General features: G+C 39.3%; 1 protein-coding gene across 1 annotated transcript; it reads left to right on the top strand.

The window, feature by feature from the left end:
• Nucleotides 1-3,246: 3,246 nt before the first annotated feature.
• Nucleotides 3,247-25,731, top strand: fam120b (family with sequence similarity 120 member B). Its single transcript, XM_077247009.1, has 11 exons — nucleotides 3,247-3,375; nucleotides 4,171-5,202; nucleotides 5,452-5,632; nucleotides 8,363-8,464; nucleotides 12,151-12,323; nucleotides 12,626-12,718; nucleotides 20,148-20,354; nucleotides 21,204-21,312; nucleotides 23,779-23,874; nucleotides 24,027-24,081; nucleotides 24,545-25,731. Exons 2-11 carry the CDS (start codon nucleotides 4,210-4,212, stop codon nucleotides 24,570-24,572), a joined length of 2,037 nt encoding a protein of 678 aa, XP_077103124.1. The 5' UTR covers nucleotides 3,247-3,375; nucleotides 4,171-4,209; the 3' UTR covers nucleotides 24,573-25,731.
• The last annotated feature ends 1,367 nt before the right edge of the window (nucleotides 25,732-27,098 follow it).

Below are 27,098 nucleotides of genomic sequence, written 5' to 3' on the forward strand. Positions count from 1 at the left end.
ATCATTTTTAATTTTCTCGGATATATGGATATCCAATGGCCTATATTTGTTGCTTAGCTAACCAATTTTTTGGCATTTTACCTCCGTTCAGATGACAACATTTTTACAAGTTGAATTAGGCGCCTTTAGCTCCTCGCATAATCAGGTCATGCAAAGTGAGCATGTTTATCCTTATGAACCTTCTTTGCTTTTTTTTAACAACACAACTTTCATTTCAGTGGTTTGAGTTTTGGGGATTCTATAAATTCGAGTTTCCATCTGGATTGTAAACGCTGAACTGGTGTGTGTCGTTCGCGTGGCTGTCATTAAGGCACTTTGTTATTGTGTGTGAGGGGAGACTAAGTTTCTCTCTCTCTCTCTCTCTCTCTCTCTCTCTCTCTCTCTCTCTCTCTCTCTCTCTCTCTCTCTCTCTCAGCTGTATGGTAATTCACACAGCACCTGCTCCCTTCACAATGAGAATGAGCTCCCCTCTCTACACGTCATCCCTCACAAAAGTACCTAGCAGCTTCTGTTGTTTTGGTGTTTTATCAATTATTTAGCGTTTAATTTGACGAGGAAGTTTCCAATGCGTTTTTTAATCGTTCATATTGTAAAATGAATCGCGCTCGCGTTCTTTTCACTCTGTCTCGTGAGCGTTTATTTGTGTGTGTGTGTGTGTGTGTGTGTGTGTGTGACAGTGTGAGAGAGAGAGAGAGAGAGAGAGAGAGAGAGAGAGAGAGAGAGAGAGAGAGAGAGGGTGGTCTTCATTAGTGCATTAATTAAAAGCGCTCGCGGTTTTCAAATCCAGAGGAATGCAACAATACGTGCATCGGTGACACAGTTACGCGTTGCAGGGAGCCAGATAAGCAGATCGGATGAATGATGAAACGAATGCATTTAGAAAATAATCCAGTCCTACTCTAAGCATGCATTATTGTTTAATAGAACGTGTTTGCTGATGCGGTGGGATGTTATCGCGCGACAGGTGTCATTGCATCACACTCCGGAGCGAGTTATTGAACCGCTGGCCGTAAATAAGAGCGGAACCGTGTCACCCAGCTATCATCACACTATTCTTTGCCCTGACGTTGCACACATTTCCCGATTAGCCCAGCAAAGCGTCACTGAAAAGCATGCTGAAACCTCTCAGATTTATGCCCACTTCGCCTATTCTTTTCAAGCATAATTTATGCCACGCGATTCTGTCCTGGTTAAATCAAGCAGAAAGCTCCTTTCTCGCATTCCTCCTCTTTTCTGAAGGTGGACTATGGGGAGACTGTTTAACTTAAGTGTTTCTATAGGGGGCTGTTGTACTTTAACTCCTGCCCACCAGTAGCTGCGACAAACAAAGCCGGGACTCGAGCTCTGACTCTTCATCTTTCTTTGCGCTTTAATTTTCATTGATTCTGAATACAAGGGGAGCCCTCGGGGACTCTCTCTGAAGACGCGGACAGCCCCCTCCCCAAGCCAACCATCTGCTACCAACCAAATGGCGTTTTTTCACATCACAACTGCATGTCTCCACTGCCTCTCTGGGCAGTGCGCGTGCACGCGGGCTTCCTCCAAATGAGACTGGAAGCATGTAAAGAAGCAGCACATGAATGCAGCTGATTGGCCATATGGTTAGGGAAGCTGCTGGAAGTGGCCGTGGGAACACAGAGTAACGGCTTGTGGAAGAGTGTCTGTGAATCGGCGCAGATCCGTCAAAAATTAAGTAGAGCGCAAATGTTTGATTTTTTTTTCTCTCTCTCTCTGTCTCTCTCTGAATGAGACGGCGCAGTCCTATATGAAAGTGTTGTGGTATCAATCATGTGAATACGTTTTAACAGTATTTTGTGTTCAGGAAAAGGACAATACAATATAGTGATAGTAGATCCCCCCATAGTGACGCAGCAAGCACTCGCGCTGATTAAAATAACAAAGGATGTGTCGCGTGCATGGCTCGGGTGGCGCGCTTATTATGAAAATAACAAAAACAAGAAGAAACAATAAAACGCACTGTGAATCAACTGTATCCGGTCTAGGAAGTTACTTTTTCTTTTGAATTACTTGAATTAATTTCTATTTGTGAAAATGCTGAGAGAGAGAGAGAGAGAGAGAGAGAGAGAGAGAGAGAGAGAGAGAGAGAGAGAGAGAGAGAGAGAGAGAGAGAGAGAGAGGGGTGAATTCTTCAACAGGCTCGAGGACTGTCGCGTGCCGTCGTGCTTTAGGGAACATCTGCCCCTTTCCCTGGGGTGGTTTTGTTTATGTGTGAAACTTTGGTTCAAAGAGGAAGAAAATCAATAGTTCACCCGAAACAGAAAAACTTGTGCAGCTCATCTAAGCTACATTGAATTCCTGCGTCTGCCAAATGTGACAACATCTGTTGTTTCTATTATGCAGGTATAATTAATAGCTTAAATAGCTGAAGATTTGAAAAGAAAAAATCTAAACATAAATACATAGTTTTATATTATGAATATCATTCTAGTTAGGTTTTCCCTCTATCAGTTTGTGAAACTCATACAAGTAGGACTGACAATATTGGATAGGTCCGCTGCCCTAATTTAGTGCTACGTTTTATATAATGTGGGAAGATGCCCCCCTTAAGAACAATGTGGATTTACTTTTCAATTGTAACATATTTTAGATATAGGTTTAGCATGCATGTGCAGGATGATGATGCATCATCCAATGTGTTATTATCTGAAATAAATGGGACACATTAGCTAATTTTGTTTTTAGCACAAAATGTGACCCCCCCCCCCCCACACACACACACACACCCCATAAATGACCTTTGACATAATTCTTATTAATATTTATATATTTTTTCAAAGTGTCAGTAATATAAAATACTAAATAAACTTGCATTTAAAAATGTACTTTGACAATTTAGTTGATAATAGTTAAAACCCCAATGACTTTAATAGTGTCCATTCATTCATGACCAGCATATTTTTGTATTTAAAATATGTATTTTTGCTAAACATACAGGGGGAAAAAATGCCTACTAAATACGGGGAGAGATACTGGGTGTTTTTTCATACAATATTAAGTCTTTACATAATAAACAGAATAACATTTTTTTATTTACAAGCACAGTTCTCACATTTAAATTGAATAACTTACTAATCTAGTAAGAAGAGGTAAATCTAAAAGAAGAGGAATTTGTAAAAAAAAAAAAAATGTTACTGGCCAGAGTATTCAGCGATTTCTAATCGATGTTTTAGCTTTTTATTTCGGATCATTAATGGAATGTGCTGATTGGCTGCTGAGATAGGCGGAACAGGAAGTGAGCGCAACATTGTAAACAAACACTCCAGTCGCTTCATGTCGCAGCCGTTCGCCAGACAGCGTTCAACGCGAACTAACTAGTCAATTCTAGTCATATTACTCGTGACGCCTCAACGAATAGTGAGTCAGCTTTTGTTTCTTTAGAAGCATTGGGCTAAATATTTGTGACATTAAGTGATAAAATATACTAGTTGTCCATATCCTTACTAGCAACGACGCAGTGAAATGGTGAAATTCCCAGCATTCACACACACAGGACAGGTGCTCACAGTAAAGGGTATTTTTTATACAGTAAAAATTACCGGATGTTTCTCAGGAGTCAAAATCATTATAATGATTGAAGAAGAAAAAATAAGAAAGATTATAAACATCTTAAACTGTCCGCAGGTTACTGCTTACTGAGACATGGTGCATATAATGTGTTGTCAATATTGGAAAATCTAGCATTCCCTTCAACGAATGAACGGATTGAGACTACAGGATGGGTTCAAACTGATTTTAGCATGGTCTACTTAATCGTCTCTATTCGATTCAGACAAAAAATCTTGTGTTGATAAAATAAACATATCATTAAATGCATTAGCTATTTTAATTTTGAGATAACTTACTAATAGTAACTACTTAAAACGAGGAAACATATTTAAAAATCCTCTAAAACTCTCAGTAAATATGTTATGGTTTGTTGTTGAAGTCATAGCAGGTGAAATATGGAAAGGACCCTCTGGATAGAGACATATATAGTTTCTTTAAAAATTCACATGTACATTTTATCTTTAAAGTTGAATGTATATTTGAATCTATATACATTATTGATTGACTTAGCAGGTGCACTGAGATTTTACATTGTCATAAGAGAGAAAATCTAACGAAAGGGTGCATTAATGTTCATGTACGCATTTTTATGTTTCATTTTAGGCGCATGAACTTGCAGATGACCTTTTTGCGCAGCTGAACATGGGTGTGAAGGGATTACAGTACTTTATGGAGACATGTTGCCCAGACACTTGTGCGCCAGTGGACCTGAAACAGATGGCACTGAATCATGCCAAAGCCCATCCGGGCAGCGCCGCCACGCTAGTAGTGGATGGAATGGCCTGTTTAAGATACTGGTATCGATGTCAAGCTTGGGTTCATGGTGGTCAGTGGCAAGAGTATATGCATATCCTTCAAGAATTTGTCGATGCATTCACGGCTGCGGGGATACGCTTAGTCTTTTTCTTCGACGGAACGGTCGAGGAGCAAAAGCGGGCAGAATGGGTGAAGAGGCGTCTGAGAGTCAACCAAGACATAGCAAGAATATTTCAGCACATTAAGACTCACGGTGAGCAGCCAAACAGCAGAGACCTTTTCTGCCTTCCCTCTGGACTCGCAACCTTCTCCAGATTTGCCCTCAAAAGCCTTGGTCAAGAAACAAGATGCTCGGTCCGAGAAGGAGATTATGAGATTTCCGACTATGCTTTGTCTCACGACTGCATGGGCATCCTTGGGCAAGATACAGACTTCGTTATCTACAACACAGCCCCATACTTGTCCATCAGTAAACTCAGTTTAAACAATATGACAACAGTGCTGTTGTCCAGAGAGAGGTTATGCCAAGTTTTGAAGCTGCATATGACTGACCTTCCTCTCTTGTCCTGTCTGTTGGGTAATGACATTGTGCCAGAGCATCAAATGCAGCGTCTTCGCAACAGTGTTTTGGCGTCATATCGAAAGAAACACACGCAGGTTCAGGGAGACAAGGTCTACGCTGTTGCGGAGTTCATTACAGCTCATCATCCCAGCAGGGAGGAAACACTGATGTTAGTTGAAGCAGAGGAAGAAGCTTTAGAAAAGGGAATACGCATATATTTACTTCCAGGGCAAACGTCTCCTTGGTTAAAGTGCAGCCGTCCCTTTCCTGAGTCTGTGTGTTCGATGGACAAGTATGTACCCAGTGAAATATTACAGGTAAGAAGGAAAAATGCAGTGTTTGATATTGAAAATATGGGATTTAAAATCTAATTTAAACATGCAAATAAACTTGTTAATGTTTAGAAGTTTTTACTCTGAAAATATGATTTGTATTTAAAAACATTGAAAATGGAAACCTTTTCATTGAGACTTTTGGACCCCCTTGTATTGAACAAACACACCAGTGCCACTAGAAGTAACATGACTTTGTTTCTGTTCTTAATAAGTGTTTCAAGTGTTTTGCAGGCAGCGATAGAGAAGCACACGCGGGCAGAGTGTTTCCTGGTCTATAACGTGTTGTATGATGGAGTCGTTGACTGCAGTAACTCATTGGAGGATGAGGATGAGGTCGAGTTACCACCGCAGGCCGTCTTATATCTGCCTGTCCGAGAACGCATCTATGGCCTGTTACTGCCAGGCCAGCCAGGTGCGTTTCGTCTCTGTATTTACTTAGAATTTATGGAAAATGTAATGTTTTATTTTGCTTTTCTGTTAAGTTGTATTCAACTATGAAGAGGAAGCCAACTAAATGAAGAAGAGTGTTTTCAATAAAATCATCTCATGATCTGTACTATGTGACGAAGCCGAATACTATTTTCGGAAAGGAAATTATGGATTCTACGGAGCCCCTAAAGGGACATGGTGATGGATAAAAATAGGAGATGGGAGGAAAAAATATATTACAATGCTTTTGGGTTCTCTCGCAATTATGTAGTTGGGTATTTATAATTTGCGGCATCATGGCGGAAATCAGTATGCAATCGAATTTGCCTACTCTGTGTATAGGGAGCTGCGGTACTGACCACATTTAACAAGTGTCCTTGCTCTGCCCCCTTTATCGAAGATGCATCAGGGGAGGTGAACTTATGTGAACTTGAGATGAGTCTCGCATCAACCAGCAAGCGTCACTGGTCCAGGAGAAAACCCATATAACAAAACAAAACAACAACTACTGCTATCGTGTCACAAAGTGTAATTTTACAGGAGTTTTTTTCAGGCGAGAATGTAGTTTCTCAAATCTGTGGCCTATTTGAAAATTTGATCTGACGTTGTGAGATCCAGGCGATCACCGGGCGCTCAGCACATAATCAGAGCATATATTCACATATTGCCTGAACCACATTATTATGTTTCATATTTTTAAAATGAAAACCAAATATTGTTAATATTCAGTGAGGATAACAAGGCAAGGCAAGGTGAGTGGCGTTATCAAGTACGCTGCTGTTCTATTTGCAGAATTACCAAACTACTCCTGAGTCAAACTTGCCAAGTCCGAACTACCAAGGGCGCAAGTCCGAACTTTGTGTATGTGGTATTGAGAAACGCTTAATTTCTCCAGTGTGAACAAAGCGTCCTGTGAAAAAGCATTACAAATGGCTCCCACCAGTGTTGGCTGTTAACTAAAACTATTAAAATTATTTAAACCTATTTAAACCAACTATTAAAATTATTTTGTTATTTGAAATAAAGCTGAAATATATAAATATTAGATGAAAATTACAAATGTTGCCTGGCAACTGACGGAAATAAAATAAGTACTGAAATTGCTAAATCTAATACTGAAATAAACATAAAATAAAGTTAAGTAAAATTATTTTTAAAAAGTAGTTTAAAGCTTTATTAATCTGCATGGGGCAATTCATTTAAACTGTCATGGTGCTGCACATATAACACTTAACATACATTTAAATACTCAAAACTACACAAAATACATACAAATAAATAAAAAATAAGTGAGAGAGAGAAAAAAAGAGGATAAAATAATAATAAAAATGGCAATAAACTACATTCATTACATTAGAGAAATTGCTTCAGGCACAAAAGGAAATGTATAGCAATTTGTAGAACATCTGATTGTCCTTAAACGTCGCCCCAGGGGCATCCCTGTGACTTGGTGTGACTTTTTAATAATTGCATCAGAATTTTGGTCAAACTTTAACCTGTTATCAAAAACATTAATGACCACAGGTTTAAGTGCCAGTGTTCTTCTACTAAAATTAATGATCATCTTTTTAGTTTTTGACACATTTAGATCTAGTTTCATACTTACTACACCAAGAAATAAAATGTACAAAACCGAACCATGTTCCTGATCTCAATGTGAAAGCAAAGAAAGCAACACAGTGTCATCTGCATATTTTACCAAATAAATATTATCTTGTGAACTCTGACGATCATTTGTGTATAATATAAACAAAACCGGAGAAAGCACACATCCTTATGGTGTACCTCTGCTTATATTTACTATCAATATTTACTCAGATAAAACCCCATTAACCCTAACCCTCTGTTGTCTATTCGTTAAAAAAAGGGTAATAAATATGACAATCATATAAAATTACAAAAACATAAGCTACACTATAATTAAAATGAAAACTGAAAATATAATAATAAAAGCTTATTCAAAATATAAATAAATACTATAAAAGTATATAAATAATACTAAAATAACACTGGTTCCCAGCGTCATGGAAAACTTGAAAATATGAGAATTTTAATTTCTAAGCGTGAAAAAGTTAAAATATTTAGACGTCATGGAAATTAAATAGAAACATTACTTGGTCAGTAAGTGTTGTTCAAATTATGTTTGACTTGTAAATAATATTTTTTAAATAAATTTTGTCATTCTTATTCGTTGGTCAAAGTAAAGTATTATTTTTTTGTCAAATTCTGAAGAAATCTAGACTTTTGGACTGAAGTTTTTTATGTAGCAATCTTAGGATAAAAATATTATTTTACTTTAAATATTATTTGTGTTTTTTCTTTCTTAACATCTAGATGTTTTGTTGAAGTATAGAAATATAGGTTGTACTCTGTTGTTTACTGAAAATAAATCTCCATAAGATCCATAAGCTCTATAAGATTCTGAAAATTGTCTCATGTCTGTCCAATATTTGTGGTGTGGGCAAATATGTGGTGAATGTGCTGTTGAAAAGAAGGGCCAGACCAAAGGGGACAAAACATATCAGATTTCAAACTGTGAGGACTACACTGTAATTTTGGAAAGGCTCTGTCAGTCATATTATTTCAGAACATACAAGCTGAACAAATTCCCTTTGTGTGCCAATTTTAAAGGACTTTAAGATTCTTTCAAGATGTTTTTTTCTTGGATTATTTTTGCTCTCAATTTACGTTAACTTTTCTCTCTCTTTTATAGATTGTTACGGCCACACTGTGTCAGTCAAGGAATGGTTCGTCTTCCCAGGAAATCCACTTCAGGAGCCTACCAGAGTCACTCCAAAACCCCTCAACTATATAAGTACATAATTCAGTAGTTATGTTTCACATATACACTTGTCATAATGAAGTACCTCACATAGGCCCGGTTTCACAGATTTAAGATTACTTAGATTAAGCCATGATTCTGCCTTAGGTCAATTAGGACGTTTAAGTAGTTTTTATAAAAAACACGTGAAAAAAACACATTACTGATGTGTATCTTGAGACAAAGCAATGGAACTGACATATTTTAAGATTTGTCAGTGCAAGTTGCTTTTACTTCATGCCTGGTTAAGATTACACGATTTTAGCCTGATTTTGGCACGATCCGTTTGACGTAGGGTGTCGTGGGGATTCGTAAACGACAACGGGTATTCATCTCGTATAAGTGACGACAACCGACGCCGCGTCTGAGATGCTTCACGACGTCACGATAAAAAGACTTAATTTTTTTGCGGTCCTCCATGAGGGGTTCCGTCAAGAGTGTGTGTGTGTGTGTGTGTGTGTGTGTGTGTGTGTGTGTGTGTGTGTGCGCGTGTGTGTGCGCGCGAGCGCGCCAAGCAAGAGTGTGAGTGAGTGAGTTGGTGTGAGTGACCTCGTGAGTGAGTGAGAGTGAGATTGAGCGAGTGAGAGTGTGAGTGAGTTTGTGTGCATGAGCGAGAGTGTGAGTGAGTGAGTTTGTTTGTGTGTGAGAGTGAGTGAGAGAGAGTGTGGGTGAGTGTGTGTGTGAGTGAGTGAGCGAGTGAGCGACAGTGTGAGTGAGTGAGTGAGCGAGAGTGTGAGTGAGTGAGCAAGAGTCTGAGTGAATGAGTGAGTGAGTGAGCGAGAGTGTGACCGAGTGAGTGAGTGACTGAGAGTGTGAGTGAATGAGTGAGCGAGTGTGTGAGTGAGAGAGCGAGAGTGTGAGTGAGTGAGTGAGCCAGAGTGTGAGTGAGTGAGTGAGTGAGCGAGAGTGTGAGTGAGTGAGCGAGAGTGTGAGTGAGTGAGTGAGTGAGTGAGTGAGTGAGTGAGTGAGTGAGTGAGTGAGTGAGTGAGTGAGTGAGCGAGAGTGTGAGTGAGCGAGTGAGTGAGCGAGAGTGTGAGTGAGTGAGTGAATGAGTGAGAGACTGTGAGTGAGTGAGTGAGTGAGTTAGTGAGAGAGAGAGACTGTTAGTGAGTGAGACTGTTAGTGAGTGAGTGAGACTGTTAGTGAGTGAGTGAGACTTAGTGAGTGAGTGAGAGTGAGTGAATGAGAGAGAGAGACTGTTAGTGAGTGAGTGAGTGAGTGAGCGAGCGAGTGAGTGAGTGAGACTGTTAGTGAGTGAGACTGTTAGTGAGTGAGTGAGACTTAGTGAGTGAGTGAGTGTGAGAGTGTGAGTGAGCGAGAGAGTGAGTGAGTGAGTGAGTGAGAGTGAGCGAGCGAGCGAGCGAGTGAGTGTATGTATGTGTGCGTGCGAGACGGCACGCGATGACTGGTCGGAGAGAGAGAGTGCGAGTGAGCGAGAGTGAGTGAATGAGCGTGAGTGAGTGAGCGAGAGTGTGGGTGATTGAGTGAGCGAGCGAGTGAGTGAGTGAGTGAGTGAGCGAGTGAGTGAGTGAGTGAGCGAGTGAGTGAGTGAGTGAGCGAGAGTGTGAGTGAGTGAGTGAGTGAGTGAGTGAGTGAGTGAGTGAGCGAGAGTGTGAGTGAGCGAGTGAGTGAGCGAGAGTGTGAGTGAGTGAGTGAATGAGTGAGAGACTGTGAGTGAGTGAGTGAGTGAGTTAGTGAGAGAGAGAGACTGTTAGTGAGTGAGTGAGTGAGTGAGTGAGTGAGTGAGTGAGTGAGTGAGTGAGACTGTTAGTGAGTGAGTGAGACTTAGTGAGTGAGTGAGTGAGTGTGAGTGAGTGAGTGAGAGTGAGTGAATGAGAGAGAGAGACTGTTAGTGAGTGAGTGAGTGAGCGAGCGAGTGAGTGAGTGAGACTGTTAGTGAGTGAGTGAGACTTAGTGAGTGAGTGAGTGTGAGAGTGTGAGTGAGCGAGAGAGTGAGTGAGTGAGTGAGTGAGTGAGTGAGTGAGTGAGTGAGAGTGAGCGAGCGAGCGAGCGAGTGAGTGTATGTATGTGTGCGTGCGAGACGGCACACGATGACTGGTCGGAGAGAGAGAGTGCGAGTGAGCGAGAGTGAGTGAATGAGCGTGAGTGAGTGAGCGAGAGTGTGGGTGATTGAGTGAGCGAGCGAGTGAGTGAGTGAGTGAGTGAGTGAGTGAGCGAGTGAGTGAGCGAGTGAGTGAGCGAGCGAGCGAGCGAGTGAGTGAGTGAGTGAGTGAATGAGTGAGCGAGAGTGTGAGTGAGTGTGAGAGTGAATTAGTGAGCGAGAGTGTGAGTGAGTGAATGAGTGAGCGAGAGTGTGAGTGAGTGAGTGTGAGAGAGAGAGAGTGAGCAAGCGAGTGAGTGAGTGAGACTGTTAGTGAGTGAGTGAGACTTAGTGAGTGAGCGAGAGTGTGAGTGAGTGAATTAGTGAGCGAGAGTGCGAGTGAGTGAGTGAGTGAGCGATTGAGTGAGTGAGACTGTTAGTGAGTGAGTGAGCGAGTGAGTGAGACTTAGTGAGTGAGTGAGTGTGAGTGAGTGAGTGAGAGTGTGAGTGAGTGTGAGTGTGTGAGTGTGTGAGTGAGTGAGTGAGTGAGTGAGAGTGAGTGAGAGTGAGTGAGAGTGAGCGAGCGAGCGAGTGAGTGTATGTATGTGTGCGTGCGAGACGGCACGCGATGACTGGTCGGAGAGAGAGAGTGTGAGTGAGCGAGAGTGAGTGAGTGAATGAGCGTGAGTGAGTGAGCGAGAGTGTGGGTGATTGAGTGAGCGAGCGAGTGAGTGAGTGAGTGAGCGAGAGTGCGAGTGAGTTAGTGAGCGAGCGAGCGAGCAAATGAGTGAGTGAGTGAGTGAAAGAGTGAGCGAGAGTGTGAGTGAGTGAGTGAAAGAGTGAGCGAGAGTGTGAGTGAGTGAGTGAGTGAAAGAGTGAGCGAGAGTGTGAGTGAGTGAGTGAGTGTGAGAGTGAGTGAGTGAGTGAGTGAGTGAGCGAGTGAGTGAGCGAAGGAGTGTATGTATGTGTGTGTGTGAGACGGCACGCGATGACTGGTCAGAAAGCAACGTGTAGTCTGACATGTTTCTTATCCACGACACAACAAGATTTTAGGAGTCAAAATCTCGTAATCTGACACAGTGAATATCGTAACAGACAAAAAAATTGTGTAATCTGAACCAGGCATAAGACAACTCAAACATGCATTTTAGTCTGGGAATAGCTTAAGCCTTCTCTGTGAAACTGTGGGATAGAGTACCTCAAAGATCCTTGGACTTTGTTTCACATGCTAAGCATCACACACTACCTCGTCTGATGCTGCTAAGTAATCCTGTGATAATCTCAAGAGATCTACGTTCTGTTGTTACTAGTGTACATGATTATCTTTGTGTTTCCTCGTATCAGTGATTACACGACACAGCAAAATGTGATATAAACAAAAAGACCATCTGGTTTGATAGGTGTATTTCACACACTGCAAATTTCATCACTGCATTACAGGGCTCCCAACCTGGGAATATTAGGGAATTTTGAAATTGATTTCTAAGCCTGCAGAAGACCGATACTGCGTCCGAATATGCCTACTTCCCTACTATATAGTATGCGAAAAACATTATGTGAGCTGAGTAGTATGTCCGAATTTACTCTCCTACACGTCAACCCCCACAAGTTAAATTTGTGGTCAATTTGTGATCAACAGAAGGGCCCCCTGATCTGATGGCCCTGTGGTTTAGGACAGACCCAGAGGTGAAAACAATCCAAGCATCAACACTCCTGGATGTCTTTGACCTGTATGAGTTTACTGAAGAGCTGAAGCAGTTTGGCACCCCTATGATTGCTGTGATTTGTCTTGTAACCTACATTGCCATTCAGGTGTGTTTAACTTTTCGTTGTTGATGCCATGGACCACTGAGGTTTTCACTTGAATGTAAACAAAGGGCTTTGTTTGGGTCCATTCGCACCACATACGCTCTGTTAGCCTTTATTTATTAATGATGTGAACTCATTGCATGTCAAAAGAGTTCACCAGTGTCGCTTCAATACTGTTTATTGTGTGTAGCCCTTATCAGACAACTGCAATACCCTTGCATTGTGTATAGATGTGTGTGTGTGTGGTGACGCTTGATGCTTGTTGTGTATACTTGAATAAAAACACTGTTTGCTCTTGGATCTAGACAAGACAGCTTTCTCTGGAAGACGTAGATGCATATCTAAGCCAAGCTGTTTGTGTCAGATTCAAATCCTTCACAGAAATGCAACAGCTCAGGGTGAGTCATTTGAGCCACCTCAGCTTTTCTAAAAACGTTGTTTTTACACTCATATGCTAACCCATTATAACTGGGCTTGGTTTGGAGTCTTTTACTAAAAGACTGTGGTCATGCTTGTTATTTTGTAACATAGCAAAAAAAAAAAGACTGTCCGGTTTCACATTTGGTGCGATTATAGGTCCAAATCTTTTCTGTGCCCCCATAAGCGAGGCAGTAAAGATGCAATCACAGTTGTTCAGCAATTTTTCTGTGTTGGAATCCAGTCATTTTAATAGAAATCACAATTATCTGTAATTTTGTGTGATAGCGAAGGAATTTCCTTAGATTTCGCAACAGGATTCTCCACTTTGACCAACAAAAAGCTGCTTAGTTTGAAAGTGATTTCTATGGCCCTGTTTACACCTGGTATTCAGATGCATTTTAGTCGATCGGATCACGAGTAGACGAGGGAGACACATCCTGGTTTACTACTGTTGTTTTAATCCGTCTCTTTTGTCCACTTTCAACCACTTCTATCCTGATTTCTTCGAGGGCAGGGTCTATGGGAGGGTAAATGTTTGGGATTTTTCAGATCTTTCGATCTACTGGACGAAATAAGCTCAAGCAATTTTTTACAGAGAGCAGCAGCTTTAGTTTCTGCTATGAGAGCTGCAAGAGCACCTGAACACTGTGAGTGTGTGTTTGAAATCAGGAATGGAGAGAGAACATTGTGCTTGATATGTTTTTCATCTTCAAACCAAACTTAGGTCTGCAGCCGACAAAGTTTAAATCCCGTCTGGCTAGTGCTCTTCCCATAATGATTAAGCATTAGATCTCTAGGCGGAGAGTCTTTTGTGGCTTTTTGAACACATTCGTCCACTTGAGTGTTTACTCTATGAAAGCAATCCGGAAAATGCTGACAATAAACCTTAGTTAGGGTAGCTGTGAGGGATAGAAGTACAGTGCTGTCATTGTACTGTTTCCATCTTACAAAAAACAACAAAAAAACACTTCCAGTAGACAAAACTTCATAAAGCAGTTTTGAATGTTGTGAGTTGTGAAAATTATGTGATCTAGGATCTTAATACAGTGCATTGTAAAGGCCATTGTATCCCTCACAGCCTCGCTATCTTCAGCATTAAATTCAATATGGCGTCTAACCTGATTAAGGACCCATACCAAGTTTCAAACAATGTCCAAAATGGTGCAGGCTACAACAGGAAGGGATTTATGAAAGAAAAATATTTTTTTTAAATGATAATCAGCCTCAGCAGAATGCAGTTAAGTGCTTTTCGTTTCTTGAAAACTGCGAGAGATACGGCTGTCCATGTAGGATTGAGATCATTCCACCAGGGGAATTCCAGCGGGATAGTTTACCTGAAAATAAAAAAAATATGCATTATTTATTTGTTTCTTATTCATTAAATTAGCATTGGACGTCATACAGGTTCGAACAACATGAGGGTGAGTAAATAATGACAGAATATTTATTTTTGGGTGAACTCTTCAACATTGGAATATTAAGCCATGGTTTTTTTTTGAACGTTCAAGTAGGGATGCACCGAAATTTCGGCTGCAGAAAATTATTGGCCGAAAATGGCATTTTCAGTTTCTGGCCGAAAGAAAATAAACAGCCGAAAACATACGCCTAAAATGATGTTAAAATACCCGTCTCTTCTTGTAAACACAGTCGGTTATGTCTTAAGTGAACGTAAAGAGTTGAGAAAGAACTCGGATGTGTATCACTATATTGGATCCGTGCATTCGGTCTTAAAGTGACGGCAACCTATAAATAGTAAGTAAGTAAAAGTAAAAAGTTTATTTATATAGCACCTTTCACAGGTATAAGGCCACAAAGGGCTTCACAACAAAAAACATATATATCATAAAATACATGCTGCTAAGTCATGAATGTTAATCAAACAATAAAACACAGCTTTGACAAATAATAATCTATATTTAATTTGTACTGTGAAAACTAGTTTAATTTTACATTTAGGCCTAATTATTAAATCTCTGTACCTGAATACAGTTAGACCCTACTTTATTAGTAACTTTGTTATACTGTATTTATCTATGCTTGTAATAAGTACAAATATACAGGCTAATTTTAAATAAGAATAAATCATTTTTAAAAAGCATTTTCGTTTTTTGGAGCATCCAGAATTTTGGGTTTCGGCCCAAAAGTTTCTTTTCATTGCATCCCTACTTTCAAGTGTTGTTGATCACTTTAGTTATGACTTAAATGTACTACAGTAGATGACAAACTATGTGTCTCCATGTCCAAATGGCACAGCAACAAATCATGGCTTTTCTTAAAGGATGTATCAGATTCTTCTGCTATTTGGGAAAAAAATGGGGAAAGAGACTGGAGGGATAATTTCTGGTTGCGTTGCGACATTCCTCCCAAAAACTACTCTAATTGTGGTCTGAACCTGAGAGTGATGCTCTGGTGACGGGCTCCGCGTCGTCCCCGCCGGCGACCACAGGGCTATTTCAGCTCCCACCCTAATTTAAGCCTCCTATCTGTGCTATTTCAGACACGGCCAAGGGCGGCCTGTGGTTTTGCAGTGCTTGGATTGAGAGCCCTCCCCACAGCACAGATAATGGATGATAGAGGGCCAAATTAGAGCCTCTTGGGAGATATCCAAGAAGCCACCTCCTAATTTACGGATCCTCCTGTGTCTACGGCTGTCCTTTTTGCGTCTGGTGTGAATCCCTCCAGTCTGTTGTATTCAGATGCTGATGCATATCTCACCCTTGATTCATAAAACGTCAAGCTGTTTACAATACAAATGAACTGTTAAGTTAAAAAAATCTGCATTTGTTTATGTTTAATTTGTTCGTATGTTTAATTATGTTTACTAATGTGGTTCCAAAGCAAAGAATTGCAATCACCCCGGTTGACAATGACTGGCTCTGTATCTTTTATGCTCCGTAATGGTTGTTTATTGTGAACTTGGCTGCGGTATTTATTTGTATATGGTCCCGTGTGTTTACGTTTTGGCTCAAGTGAAGTGATATGGCTCGGTTTATGTTGCCCACAATATGTTAGGTGATGAATGATAGCATTGAGGGATTGTGTGTTTAGAAGGCGTGCACGGCAACAGGTGTTGGATTGCTGGCTGACCCAAAGATGCATGTGTGTTCAAGGCACAGTGACAACAGCCTGCCGCTGGCCAGATGAAAGTGTGTAAAGCTCTTCTTCCATGGGGTGGTGGGAGCACCTGTTACATGCACCATTGTTGTCTCTCATTGGGAGTTACACTGTCACATCTGCCTGAAATGTGAAAAGGAGGGGGGGGGGGGGGTTGTATTAGGAGGCAGAAGAGCCAGACAGATGGCAAGAGAGTCTCCAGGGGCATCCTGATTACCCCCGTCTAATCAGTTTCCCCCTGTGTTGCTTTGTCGTAGTAAGGGAATGTAAATGCAAGCTAAGGATGCCACTACATTGCATCTGTTATTGATGAGAATCATAAGGAGTTTAGCAAAAATGATTCTGATTCACTTCATTCAGGTTCAAACATTTGAGTACTTTTGAGGAGCTATATATATATAGTTTGAAACAAATTAATACTTTTATTCAGCAAGGATGCATTAAATTGCCTTTTTAAAAAAAAGATTTCTAATTTAAATAAATGCCATTGTTTTGAACTTTGTTCATCAAAGAAAAAAATCTCAGTTTCCACAAAAATATTAAGCTGCACAACTATTTTCATTGTTTCATTGATGATGATATATTTCACAATATTGATCAAATAAATTCAACCTTGGTGAGAATAGGAGACATAAAAATAAATAATAAATAAAACAGAAAAATCTTACCAACCCCACACATTTTAAACGGTTGTGCTATATATATATAATTTGTTGTCATTTATTACAACAGTAATTGTCATTGATTCAAATTTTTTGAATTTAAGACTTCTTGATCAGTTAAACTGTTTTAAGAACCAGTTTAGAAACACTTGAGGCAAATCATTTTCAAGGCGTCCAGTTCCCATAACGGTTCCACACAACAAACACAGTAGTAGTTCAACTCGTGAACAAATGACTCTTATGAGTTAAAGGAGTTAAAAAGTTTAAAAAAACAACTAAAGCAAATCTTTTGCATTGTGCTTGTGGTGATCTGAATTTGGTGTATTGGTGGATGAATGCAGTCATTCAAAAACCATTAACAGAATTAAATCATTCACCTCCAATATTTTTCTCATCTTTTTTTTTTAAACAAGTTCTTGACTCCCAACCCTTTAACTGAACAAACCTGGTTATACAGCCCACCATGTTTATTTAGTAAATCTAAAATTGAAAGTTCATTCAAATACCACACAAGCCTTGTCTTGTCATGCATTCATGTTTACAGTTGTAACATTGAGCAGATGTGCATTAAGGTATGGCACTGGTGCGGAGCCTGACACCAGGCTGTAGTTTGCCATTAATGTTGATCTGCGTGTCCTCAGGGGGTCCAGCGGTCCTTCGGGCATCTGGAGCAGCTCTCATTGTTCACTGCTGAAATGCTTGCAGAGCAGCTGCTGTTCTGGTTTGTTGTCCCTCTCTATACCTTTACAGCAGCAGGGTGGCATCAGCTTTGTCCCGGGGCCTATTGACTTCCATGCTGAGCAATTAGTGGCTTTAAAGGTGCTAAGACTTTTACGTGTCTTTTTAAGCGGTTTAATCAAAGCCGGTCTACTTCATCCCGCTCTCTAAACCTTCTGCATAACAGTGAATGTGATTAAATGCTCTCATTTTACTGAAGAGGCATGGTTTCAAAGAGGAAGTCAGGCCAGAGTAAACAGCGTAATATTTCAAACGACGGCCTTGCTCTCAGTGTGTGCGCCTGGAAGGCTCGGGCAGTGGGTTGCTGCTGTCACTTCGGCTTTATCTCCAGGCTCCCTTTTGTTTGCTTTAGTCTAAGCTGTGTTTGAGAGCGGAGCAGGTGGCAAGCCAATTTCACATTTTCATTTCACGAAAGCTAATCAGCCCCTCTCTTATCTCCTGTGGGTGGGGGACCAGGTGACCAGCGGACAGTCTGGTGGTGGGGGGGGGGGGGACCCTTTGTAAACATCCCCTTATCCACACGGCCACTTCAGGTGAGCTCTACGGGTCACACCCTGCCTCCCTCCAGTTGAAACACACAATAGGTAATAACAGCAAGATGAATTTGAAACCAAGTTACTGTAGAAGTGCTGTCATTTAAAGGAACAGTTCAACTAAAAATAAACATTCTGTAATCTTTAACTTGCATTGTTTCCAACTTGTATGACTTTCGTTCGTCAAACACAAAAGGAGAAGTTTAGCATAATGTTCCAGGTGCTCTTTTCCACACAACCTCAGGGATGGCTAGGAATGTGCAGTTTTGGGAGGGAATCTAATTGCAATAATAAAAAAAGAGGAAGGTTTGCTGTGCTTGTTTGTAGGGCTGAACAGTTTGGCTAAAATGTTGTGATTAGATATCAGTATTACTATAAAATAATAATAACAATGATCAATAATAGTAATAATAATAATAATTATTATTACTATTATAACTAAATGAAAATATAAAAAAAAATTTTTTTCTATTTTTCTTTTTTTTTCTTGTAATATTTCACTGTAAAATAAAGAAAATAAAGTATTTAAGAAAAATAATATAATTTTATTTTACAATACAACTGTAAAATTTCAATCCTAAAATTTCTGGCTGTCTTAAAAACGTTAAACCGTCAAACTTTTATTTCGACAGAAAACCACGAGGAGCCTTTAAAGCTTCTCTTCTGTTAATAATCGCTTCTCATTGCAAGTATGGGACGATGTTTGGCGCATGTTGCTTTCCCAAATGCATGTTGTAAGTGTCCCATACTCAAAGCAGATGCAGAGATGGAGTTTGAGTAAACTTAAAGTAAAAAACTGCAAGTAAACTTCCAGTGTGAAAGCACCCTTAGGCTATGTTTACACGACAACGATATGCTAAAAACTGAAACGTTTTTTCTTTGTACAGATGACAATGATATCAAAACGATCCCGTTCACACGAATCTGTGAAAATGACTAATAACACTGTATTATGCATGGCAGACAAGTAGTTGGATATGTCACTCCGTAATGAAAACCTTGTGGTTTTCTGTCGTAGTGCATTCGTACATACGCATTATTTTACTACAGTGCACTCCAGCCGAAACGCTCATGCCTGTAGACAAATTACATAATCTATAATTTTGTTGTGTGAATTTCATTCTAAGGATGTTAATCTTGATACAACTGTATTATAACTATTTATTCTGGGTAAATGTCTTATTTACAAAGCCAGAAACATTCACTGTAATCCCATTTTTATAATGTTCTCCTCTGATAGAGTGAATTCATTCATATAAAGTCCCTTTTTACTTCCTTTAAGAAAATGTCAAATCCTTTGAACACAAAAGGCTTCGAAAACATATATCAACCTTGAGTCTGTTGTAAGGAACCTTTCATTTTTCATTATGACAAAATGTTATATTGCGTTGATTTGTGTAATTCTTATAACCACTCGTAAAGATGTCCGTAGGCCCCCTTCTTTTTTCTGACTGTTAATTTCTGTATCCTTTCATTTGCAAAAAAAAAAAAAGCTGATAGACTAAACACGTAATACGCATGTGCATGATGTCATCGTTTTCACAGATTTGCGTTTTTGTAGTTTACACGGAGATGATAAGGGTGTCGGTTTCAAAAACTTGCACTTTGAAACCCGTTTACTAAAGTTTGCGTTTGCGGGCCACCAAAATGCCGTTATCATGTAAATTAACGGCCAAAACGCATAACAAGTCTTCCGTTTTTAGTTGAAAACGGTGTTGTGTAAACAGCTCCTTAGTCAACACCATAGACTGTAAAAAAGATGGACGACGTGTCTCCACTTCCTTCCACTGTAGAATAATGAAGCCAAAATGTCCCTGGAACTGCCGTTGTCATCTTGCTCCGATTACGTCATTCGGATCCCGAGTCTGTGCAGTAGTGCTCCGCGCACACTCAATCGCAAGCACAGCTGTCAATTATGATGCTACACCCCATTTTTATAGCATCAAATAACTAACTGAAATCAGCATTGATAAGAACAACCTAAATTGACAGAAACAATCAAAATGATTTGTAATTGGATTTTTTAGTTTGGCTTACGTCCCATGGGATTACATGAAGAGGCGGGGTTCATGACCTATACTGCAGCCAGCCACCATGGGGCGATCAAAATGTTTTGGCTTTACTTTTCAGGATGTGTTCAGCACACTTGGTCAAGTTGCGTGACCAACTTCTACGTCATCAAAATCTATGTTGGAAAATATTCTTCCCTCACCAAAACTCTCCTGCAGATTTCTATTGAAATGACTGGGTTTTCTTTGCATAAATTCGCAGAGCACCAGTAAATGTGACCGCTCCTTTGCAAACTATTGTGTTTTTGTACTTTATTTCTTATACCATGCTATAATCCCTCCCCCATGCAGACCCCTGTTGTAGACCCTAGGGCCGTCCAGCTCGGCTCTCTCTTTGTGCGCGGTCTGACCTACCTCATCGCAGCCAACAGTGCATGTGGTTTTCCTTTCCCAATGGGTGAGCTCATGCCGTGGAAGACCTTTGATGGCCTGCTCTTCCATTCAAAGTATCTGCAAGCCCACTCAGGCAGTCCAAAAGAGGAGCTTCTCGAAGGCAATGTAAGTACAGGAAAATGCCAAAATGCCCTGTTTACTCTTGGTCTTAACATCCGGCTTGGATGATCCGATCACAAGTGGCCAGTTGAGACAGATACTAACATTGCAATCTCACCACAAACATGACATTTCAAAGCCACACAGAATCCTTGTTTTAGCAAAATGGTTGAATGACAGGTGAGTGGGCGGCCTTTTACTGTTGGCTTGGATGCATCTGAACGGATTGGTATTTCCACTTCAAATGCAGTGTGGTCGCATCTTCAAATGTGGTTTGATTGTTGATCAAATCACAAAATGTTTTTAGCCCTGACAACTTATATCAAATGTAAACAGGACCTAGCATCATCCTTTTTTTAAAACATTTTTTATATGTTGTCATGAGGGAATATGCAGCTCTACCCAAGCCTATCAACATGCTGAAAATCAGGGCAAAGGAAAATCAGTTCATTGTATGGCCCACACATATTTTGTTTACTGTACTTTGTTTAACTATTGTTTACATGTATTTGGTTTACTGCAAAACAGTTACAGAATCTCTTTTGTTTTTGATTTCTGTAATGTTTTTTCCGGAGCCAAGGGACCAAAACGTGCAAATAATTTTTTAACCCACACATGTAAACATGGTTTTGTAATTATAAATGCAGTCAGGAACTAACTCAGACTGTGCATGGTCACCTCTTGTCTTCATGGAGGTCTCCGTACAAACTCCGTACACAGGTTTCCTGTGTTGCTTAGCATGTTTGTTATGAAGGGAGGGGTGTGTTTTTTGGGAGTCGATTTCAAATATCAACAGTGTTTCTCAGAAATCGCTTACTGCACCTTTAAATATCTAATTTGTCTATTGTCTTTTAGCCCTCCTGGATTTCTTTGTTCCTGTCCGTCAGAGAGCTGGTGCTGGGAGCCTGCAGGAGACGCGGCACCCCCGTCCAAAGCCATCCTCGCACACGACAGTACAGAGATGGTGCGGATCACTCTACATTTGCCTTATCCATCACTTTACTTGATAGAAATTCATTTTCATACTAACTTTCTGGGAAAACTGAGAATTCTAGAAAATGGATTTAAAGGATTAGTTCCCTTCAGAATTAAAATTTCCTGATAATTTACTCACCCCCACGTCATCCAAGATGTTCATGTCTTTCTATCTTCAGTCGAAAAGAAATGAAGGTTTTTAAGGAAAACATTCCAGTATTTTTCTCCATATAGTGGATGGTTTGAAGGTCCAAATTGCAGTTTCAGTGCAGCTTCAAAGTCTCTTCAAGATCCCAGCCGAGGAATAAGGGTCTTATCTAGCGAAATGTATTAAAAAAAAAAAAAAAAGTATATATACTTTTTAACCACAAATGTTCGTCTTGCACTAGCTCTGATATGCGCCACACATTAAGTAATCACGTTGAAAGGTCAGGTGTGTTCCGGTTCAAAAAGCTAGGGTAGGTCGAAAAACTCCATCTCATTTTCTCCTCCAAATTTAAAATCGTCCGAAATCGTTGTTTTACCCTTTTATTTATCTTTTATTTATTTTTATTGGCATTTGACTTACTCTTTGCACGTTCGCTTTGTTAACACTAGGTCTGTTCTTCCCCCTATGTTACGCGTGACCTTTCATCGTGATTGGGTAATGCGTGGCACATCGCAGAGCTAGTGCAGGATGAGCATTTGTGGTTAAAAAGTATATATGTATTTTTATTTTTTTTGAAAATGACTGATCGTTTCACTAGATAAGACTTTTATTCCTCGGCTGGGATCGCGTAGAGCCTTTGAAGCTGCACTGAAAGACATGAACATCTTGGATGTGATGTGGGGGGTGAGTAAATTATCAGGAAATTTTTAATTCTGAAGTGAACTAATCCTTTAATATAGTACTTTAAAGTGTTTTAATGCAGCTGAGAATACTCAGATTAGCCAGAATTATTTAATAATCAAACAGACAAGGGTCGGTACATTTGTATATTAGTTTTTGAATGATGGACATTTAATTTCTGTGGGCATCAGATTTTTTTTTTTTTTTTTTGGTTGTGACTCAAACAGATGGAATACATTCAGAAATGTCCAGGTTACTTGCACAAAAACAATACCCAGCAGTCTTCATAAAACCCTCCATCTGGTCTGTGACAGTAGAAACAATCTGTTTGGCACACTATTTTAGATCGAGGGGATGCTTTGTCACAACAAGAATAATTCTGGGTTACTTTTTATAGATAGCGATCTATATTAAGTAACATAACAAGACAACAAAATTATAACTTGGTGGCTGTTACAAACTCCTTGAGCCCCTTTTGCTTTTTACCACCATCCAGAGTTTTGTGGTTCTGTCCTAAGATTAAAAGAGACCTTATGGTGAAATTGTCTCCATCTGGTTTCCCTCTTGATGTCGACCAGCTCATGAACTGCTCATGTTGTGTCTTAGAGGCGAATAGACTGTTTTTTGTCATCAGATATTTTAGTCAGATTATGGCAGACTGGCCATGTTTTGAATCTCAAGATTATTCCTGTTAGATTGATGTTCTTTTGTTTATACTTGCTTTTGGTCGTCTGGAATTCCAGCTAGTTTATTTAGTCATATGCTATTCTTAGAGCATCTGTTGTGCACAACATGTTTTTTGTAACTTCATAACAATCTGAAAAATAATGCTTGTTGGACTTTCCATGAATACAGTACAGAACCTGGTCTGAAACTCTACATTTTTTTTCTTTCTTCAACAAGTGGTCAGTGAAAAGAGGCACTACAATTTGGACCATGTTTAAATGCAGTGATTGTTACATTGTACTTACACAACTAAGTACTGAGTAATATTAATTAATTACTATAGAGTTAGGGTTTGTAGTTACTGATAAACATTTGTATATTAATTTATATTTTTTCTTACAATAACTTGGGTAAATGAGTAAAATTGTTCGGTAACAATAAGTGATGTGTGTTAACTATCTAACATATCATTCTTATAACAAAAAGTCATGGAATTTGTGTTTCTAATGCTTAAAAAAAAGCTGCAATGGAACATCTAGTCCACAGAGTTAAAAATCCTATCATCCCACAATTGCCCTGAAAACCGAAACGGGTTTATATTTCAGTGGTGATTCTGACGGTTTGTCGTCTATTCTCATTTCTTTGCCTAAACTTCGCCTCTGTTGCCTGGTGTTAATTCACCCCATTATTTCTGTCACTAAGAGGATTGTTTTGAATCTCAGATGGTCTAAAGTGTCAATTGCAAGATGCTGTCGGGCTAGACGTATAAAAAGTCTGTTTTTAATTTATGTGCGTTTGAGACAGTAATCATTGCCTCAGACTTTTGGGGACGTGGTGGTGAAGTTCAGCTTCAGAATTGTACGTTTTATGTTTCCAGTGATGCTCCATTGCAAATACTAATTGTGAGAGAGTCAAACCTCCAATTAAATCTGCATTTAAATGCTTTTTTTATTGGCTCAGCGTGGCCTGTGGAGGTGGATGGTCTGCGTGGAGAAAGACGACCCCAGCTCCATCACACCACACAGCAGCCCACAGCTTCAACACACTACCAGCAAGGTACAACACATACACAAGACAAACACTTTCACTGGCATAAACACAATTAAAGCTTACAAGAACGACGATCGTACAGGTCATAATAAATGATTTTAATATTAAGAAGTTCATTTGGTATTAAAGATAAATAATAAGTGTACTGTCTTCCATAGGTTATAGACCAAGACCAAGAAATCCAAAGAGAGGAAGGTATCATCTTGCACCAAGGTGAGCGCTATGATTTCAACATAACTCAATATGCATCACTGTAAACCTGTAAGAAAAGATTGTCTATCTATGTAGATAGACAATACATTCAGACAACTGGAATGTATTCCAGTTGTATCTATCTATCTATCTATCTATCTATCTATCTATCTATCTATCTATCTATCTATCTATCTATCTATCTATCTATCTATCTATCTATCTATCTATCTATCTATCTATCTATCTATCTATCTATCTATCTATCTATCTATCTATCTATCTATCTATCTATCTATCTATCTATCTATCTATCTATCTATCTATCTATCTATCTATGTGATGTATGTACCTACATCAAAGTTTGTCCTGACAAACTGTACTTTTGTAATATACAGTATGTCATTGGTAGTAGAATCAGAAATCTACTTCTAATCTGCACTGATAACTGAAATGACTCTTCTTTTTCTTTATTTTGTTATAGATGGCCAAATTCTCAAAACAAAGACTGATGAAAAAGAAATTACTCTTGTGGAATCAATTGTCACCCCCTGAACAAAGCACTAATAAACTGCATTCTCAGATATGAATGCTCATGTCCATGTTCTTGGGATTTTGCCCTTTTGTTTTGACTTCAGATAATTAGTGACAGATGTCTTTTCAGTATCAGTGCATCACTTAAAAACATGATATCGTACTTGAATGTGCAGTTTTACCAGGCCGAAAGGGATAACCCTGTGTTATCACTGAACACAGATAATGCTGTGTTCAGTGATATCCTGAAAAGCCCTCAGAATTATATCTTATAGTGAGATTACAGTCTTTTTTTTTCTTTTCCATGTGGATGATATGAATCAGTGACCCAAATGGAGGCTTCCTAAACTGTGTGCCAAACCCATCCATTCAGCTCAGACCCTAATTAGTCTCAGATGATCTCTTACCTTTCAACTGCTGGTTTGACATTGACTCCAGTTGGTTGCAGTTGAAAGTATTTTTTGTCTCCCTCAACACATTTAGATTGTAGACTTTCAAGCAGCCATTCTTTAAAAAATTGTTAATAATAATGTCTGTCACAGCGTTGAAAGACGCAGTTAATGTGATCCAAAGCAGCCGAATGGAGAGATGTTTGGACAGAATCATGCTTTTGGCACATCATGACCAAAATGCTCCCACTTCAACCTCATATTTTGTTGATACTCTTGTTTCATGACCATCATGTCTGTATGTTCTAGTATTGCAAACTTTTTGTTTGCTCATGCACTATTTTATGTCATGCAAACTTTAAAAAGAACCTGAAATATTACAAGTATTAAATGTTTGTTCAAGAGCGGGTTGTTTGAATTTTCATCATCAGCCAAGGTCAAGGGACACATTTTCCAAAAGTTCACTACCGGTGAAAGATAAAGATTTTTAATGTTTTTGAAGAAGCCTCTTCTCACCAAGGCTACATTTATTTGATAAAAAATACAGTAAAACAGTAATACTGTGAAATGCTACCATTCAAAATAATTCATACTTTCTATGTTCATATTTTAAATATATGTATTCAATGGAAAAAAATTGTCATGTATTCAATTGTAATGTAATGAAGGATCAAGTGACACTGAAGAATGTAGTAATGGTAACTTCTTTCAAAAACTTTAATAAATCCTAATTATGTCAGTACAAAAATTCAGTGAATTTATTGATTACTATAGTGATGATGAGCTGTTTTTGGTCTGTTTTCTCTTTGCCCATAAGGCTGTGAATCAGTCCCTCTGCTACGTGTTGTTAAACACCCCAGAGCGGAAATAGGATATGGAGAAAGTTCCATAGCTTAAGTGGTCAAAGCACAGCTCTTCCCCTTATCTACAGAGAGGGAAAGCCACAGGAATGAAAAACAGTACTAGACAAACACGTGACTTGGCGAGAAATGGCTAGAGCATATAGGCACAGCAGGAAACAGGCGACAGATTTATTCATGCAAAAACATGAGCAGATTGACGAACCTTTGGCAGTTGAAAAGACTAAAGTGTTTGGAATTGACAGTAGGGGATCATTGAAAATTGAAAACCATGAAACTATCATTGCAGTCCATTTGGAAATCACACAAAAGTCTGAAAGGAAGAGAACAATGGAACTGAAATGGTGCTCTGGGAAGTACGAAATATGAACAGTAATTGGTAATAAAAATGGTGACATTACTATATTAATTTCACAATTAGCTCTTTCAAATCCATCCATCCAGTCCTAAAATAAAGCGTTCAGCGTATATGAAGAGTGTTAAGACTTTCAATAGCAACAGGGCACAAGCCAAACCAACATTATAAACTTATATGCAAACAACAAAGTTAGTTTAAATTGTAAGAATATTTCACAATATAACTGTTTTTACTCTATTTTTGATCAAATAAATGCCCTAACCCTAAACATTTGAATATAAATGTATATTTTTAATATAGCTTTTGTATACACACACATACACCACCTCCATTATGCTATTGGCATTTCTAAACAGAGATGGCCGGTCGTTGTTTAGTTCTTTTGTCATTAATTTCTTTTCCATGTTATTGCTAATCAGTTTTCTTTATGGAGAAAACGAGTATTAATTTTCCCCCCCATCCGGAACCCAACAGTTGCACTTCAATGGAAAGGGCTGGCATGTTTCTTATGCAAATGTCGCATTGAATGAAGTTATTTTTAAGTGTACAGAATAATTTCCTGTGCAGCGTTTTGCTTTGATTCTAAATCTGTTTGCTCAGACTGGCACGGCCCGGGTGCCGATTGTGTATCCAGCCCTTTTTTAAACCAAATAAATAAAACCACTAGATTAGCAACAGTACAACACATTGTCCTTTTCATCTGTTTAATTATAGCATATGTTTGAATGTGTGCACTAATGGTAAATATAGCCTGTATTCTCATGGCAGTGTGGTCACAGCTCAGAGTTAGCGTGAGGGTGGGCGGCAGTCAGCGTTTGTTCCGCATCAGGCGCTGTAGGGTGGAGGAGGTGGGGACACACGCTGCCACAAGAAGCCAGACTTTGGCACGCTGTCATC

Source organism: Siphateles boraxobius, unplaced genomic scaffold (genome assembly GCF_051911475.1).
Source record: "Siphateles boraxobius isolate OS27281-9 unplaced genomic scaffold, OSU_SipBor_1 104, whole genome shotgun sequence".
NCBI lineage: Eukaryota > Metazoa > Chordata > Actinopteri > Cypriniformes > Leuciscidae > Siphateles > Siphateles boraxobius.

Coding starts and splice junctions, on each gene's coding strand:
- fam120b (XM_077247009.1), top strand. CDS start 4,210: ATGGGTGTGAAGGGATTACAGTACTTTATGGAGACATGTTGCCCAGAC. Junction 21,313..23,778: donor CACACGACAGTACAGAGATG/GTGCGGATCACT, acceptor TTATTGGCTCAG/CGTGGCCTGTGGAGGTGGAT. Junction 24,082..24,544: donor AGGTATCATCTTGCACCAAG/GTGAGCGCTATG, acceptor ATTTTGTTATAG/ATGGCCAAATTCTCAAAACA.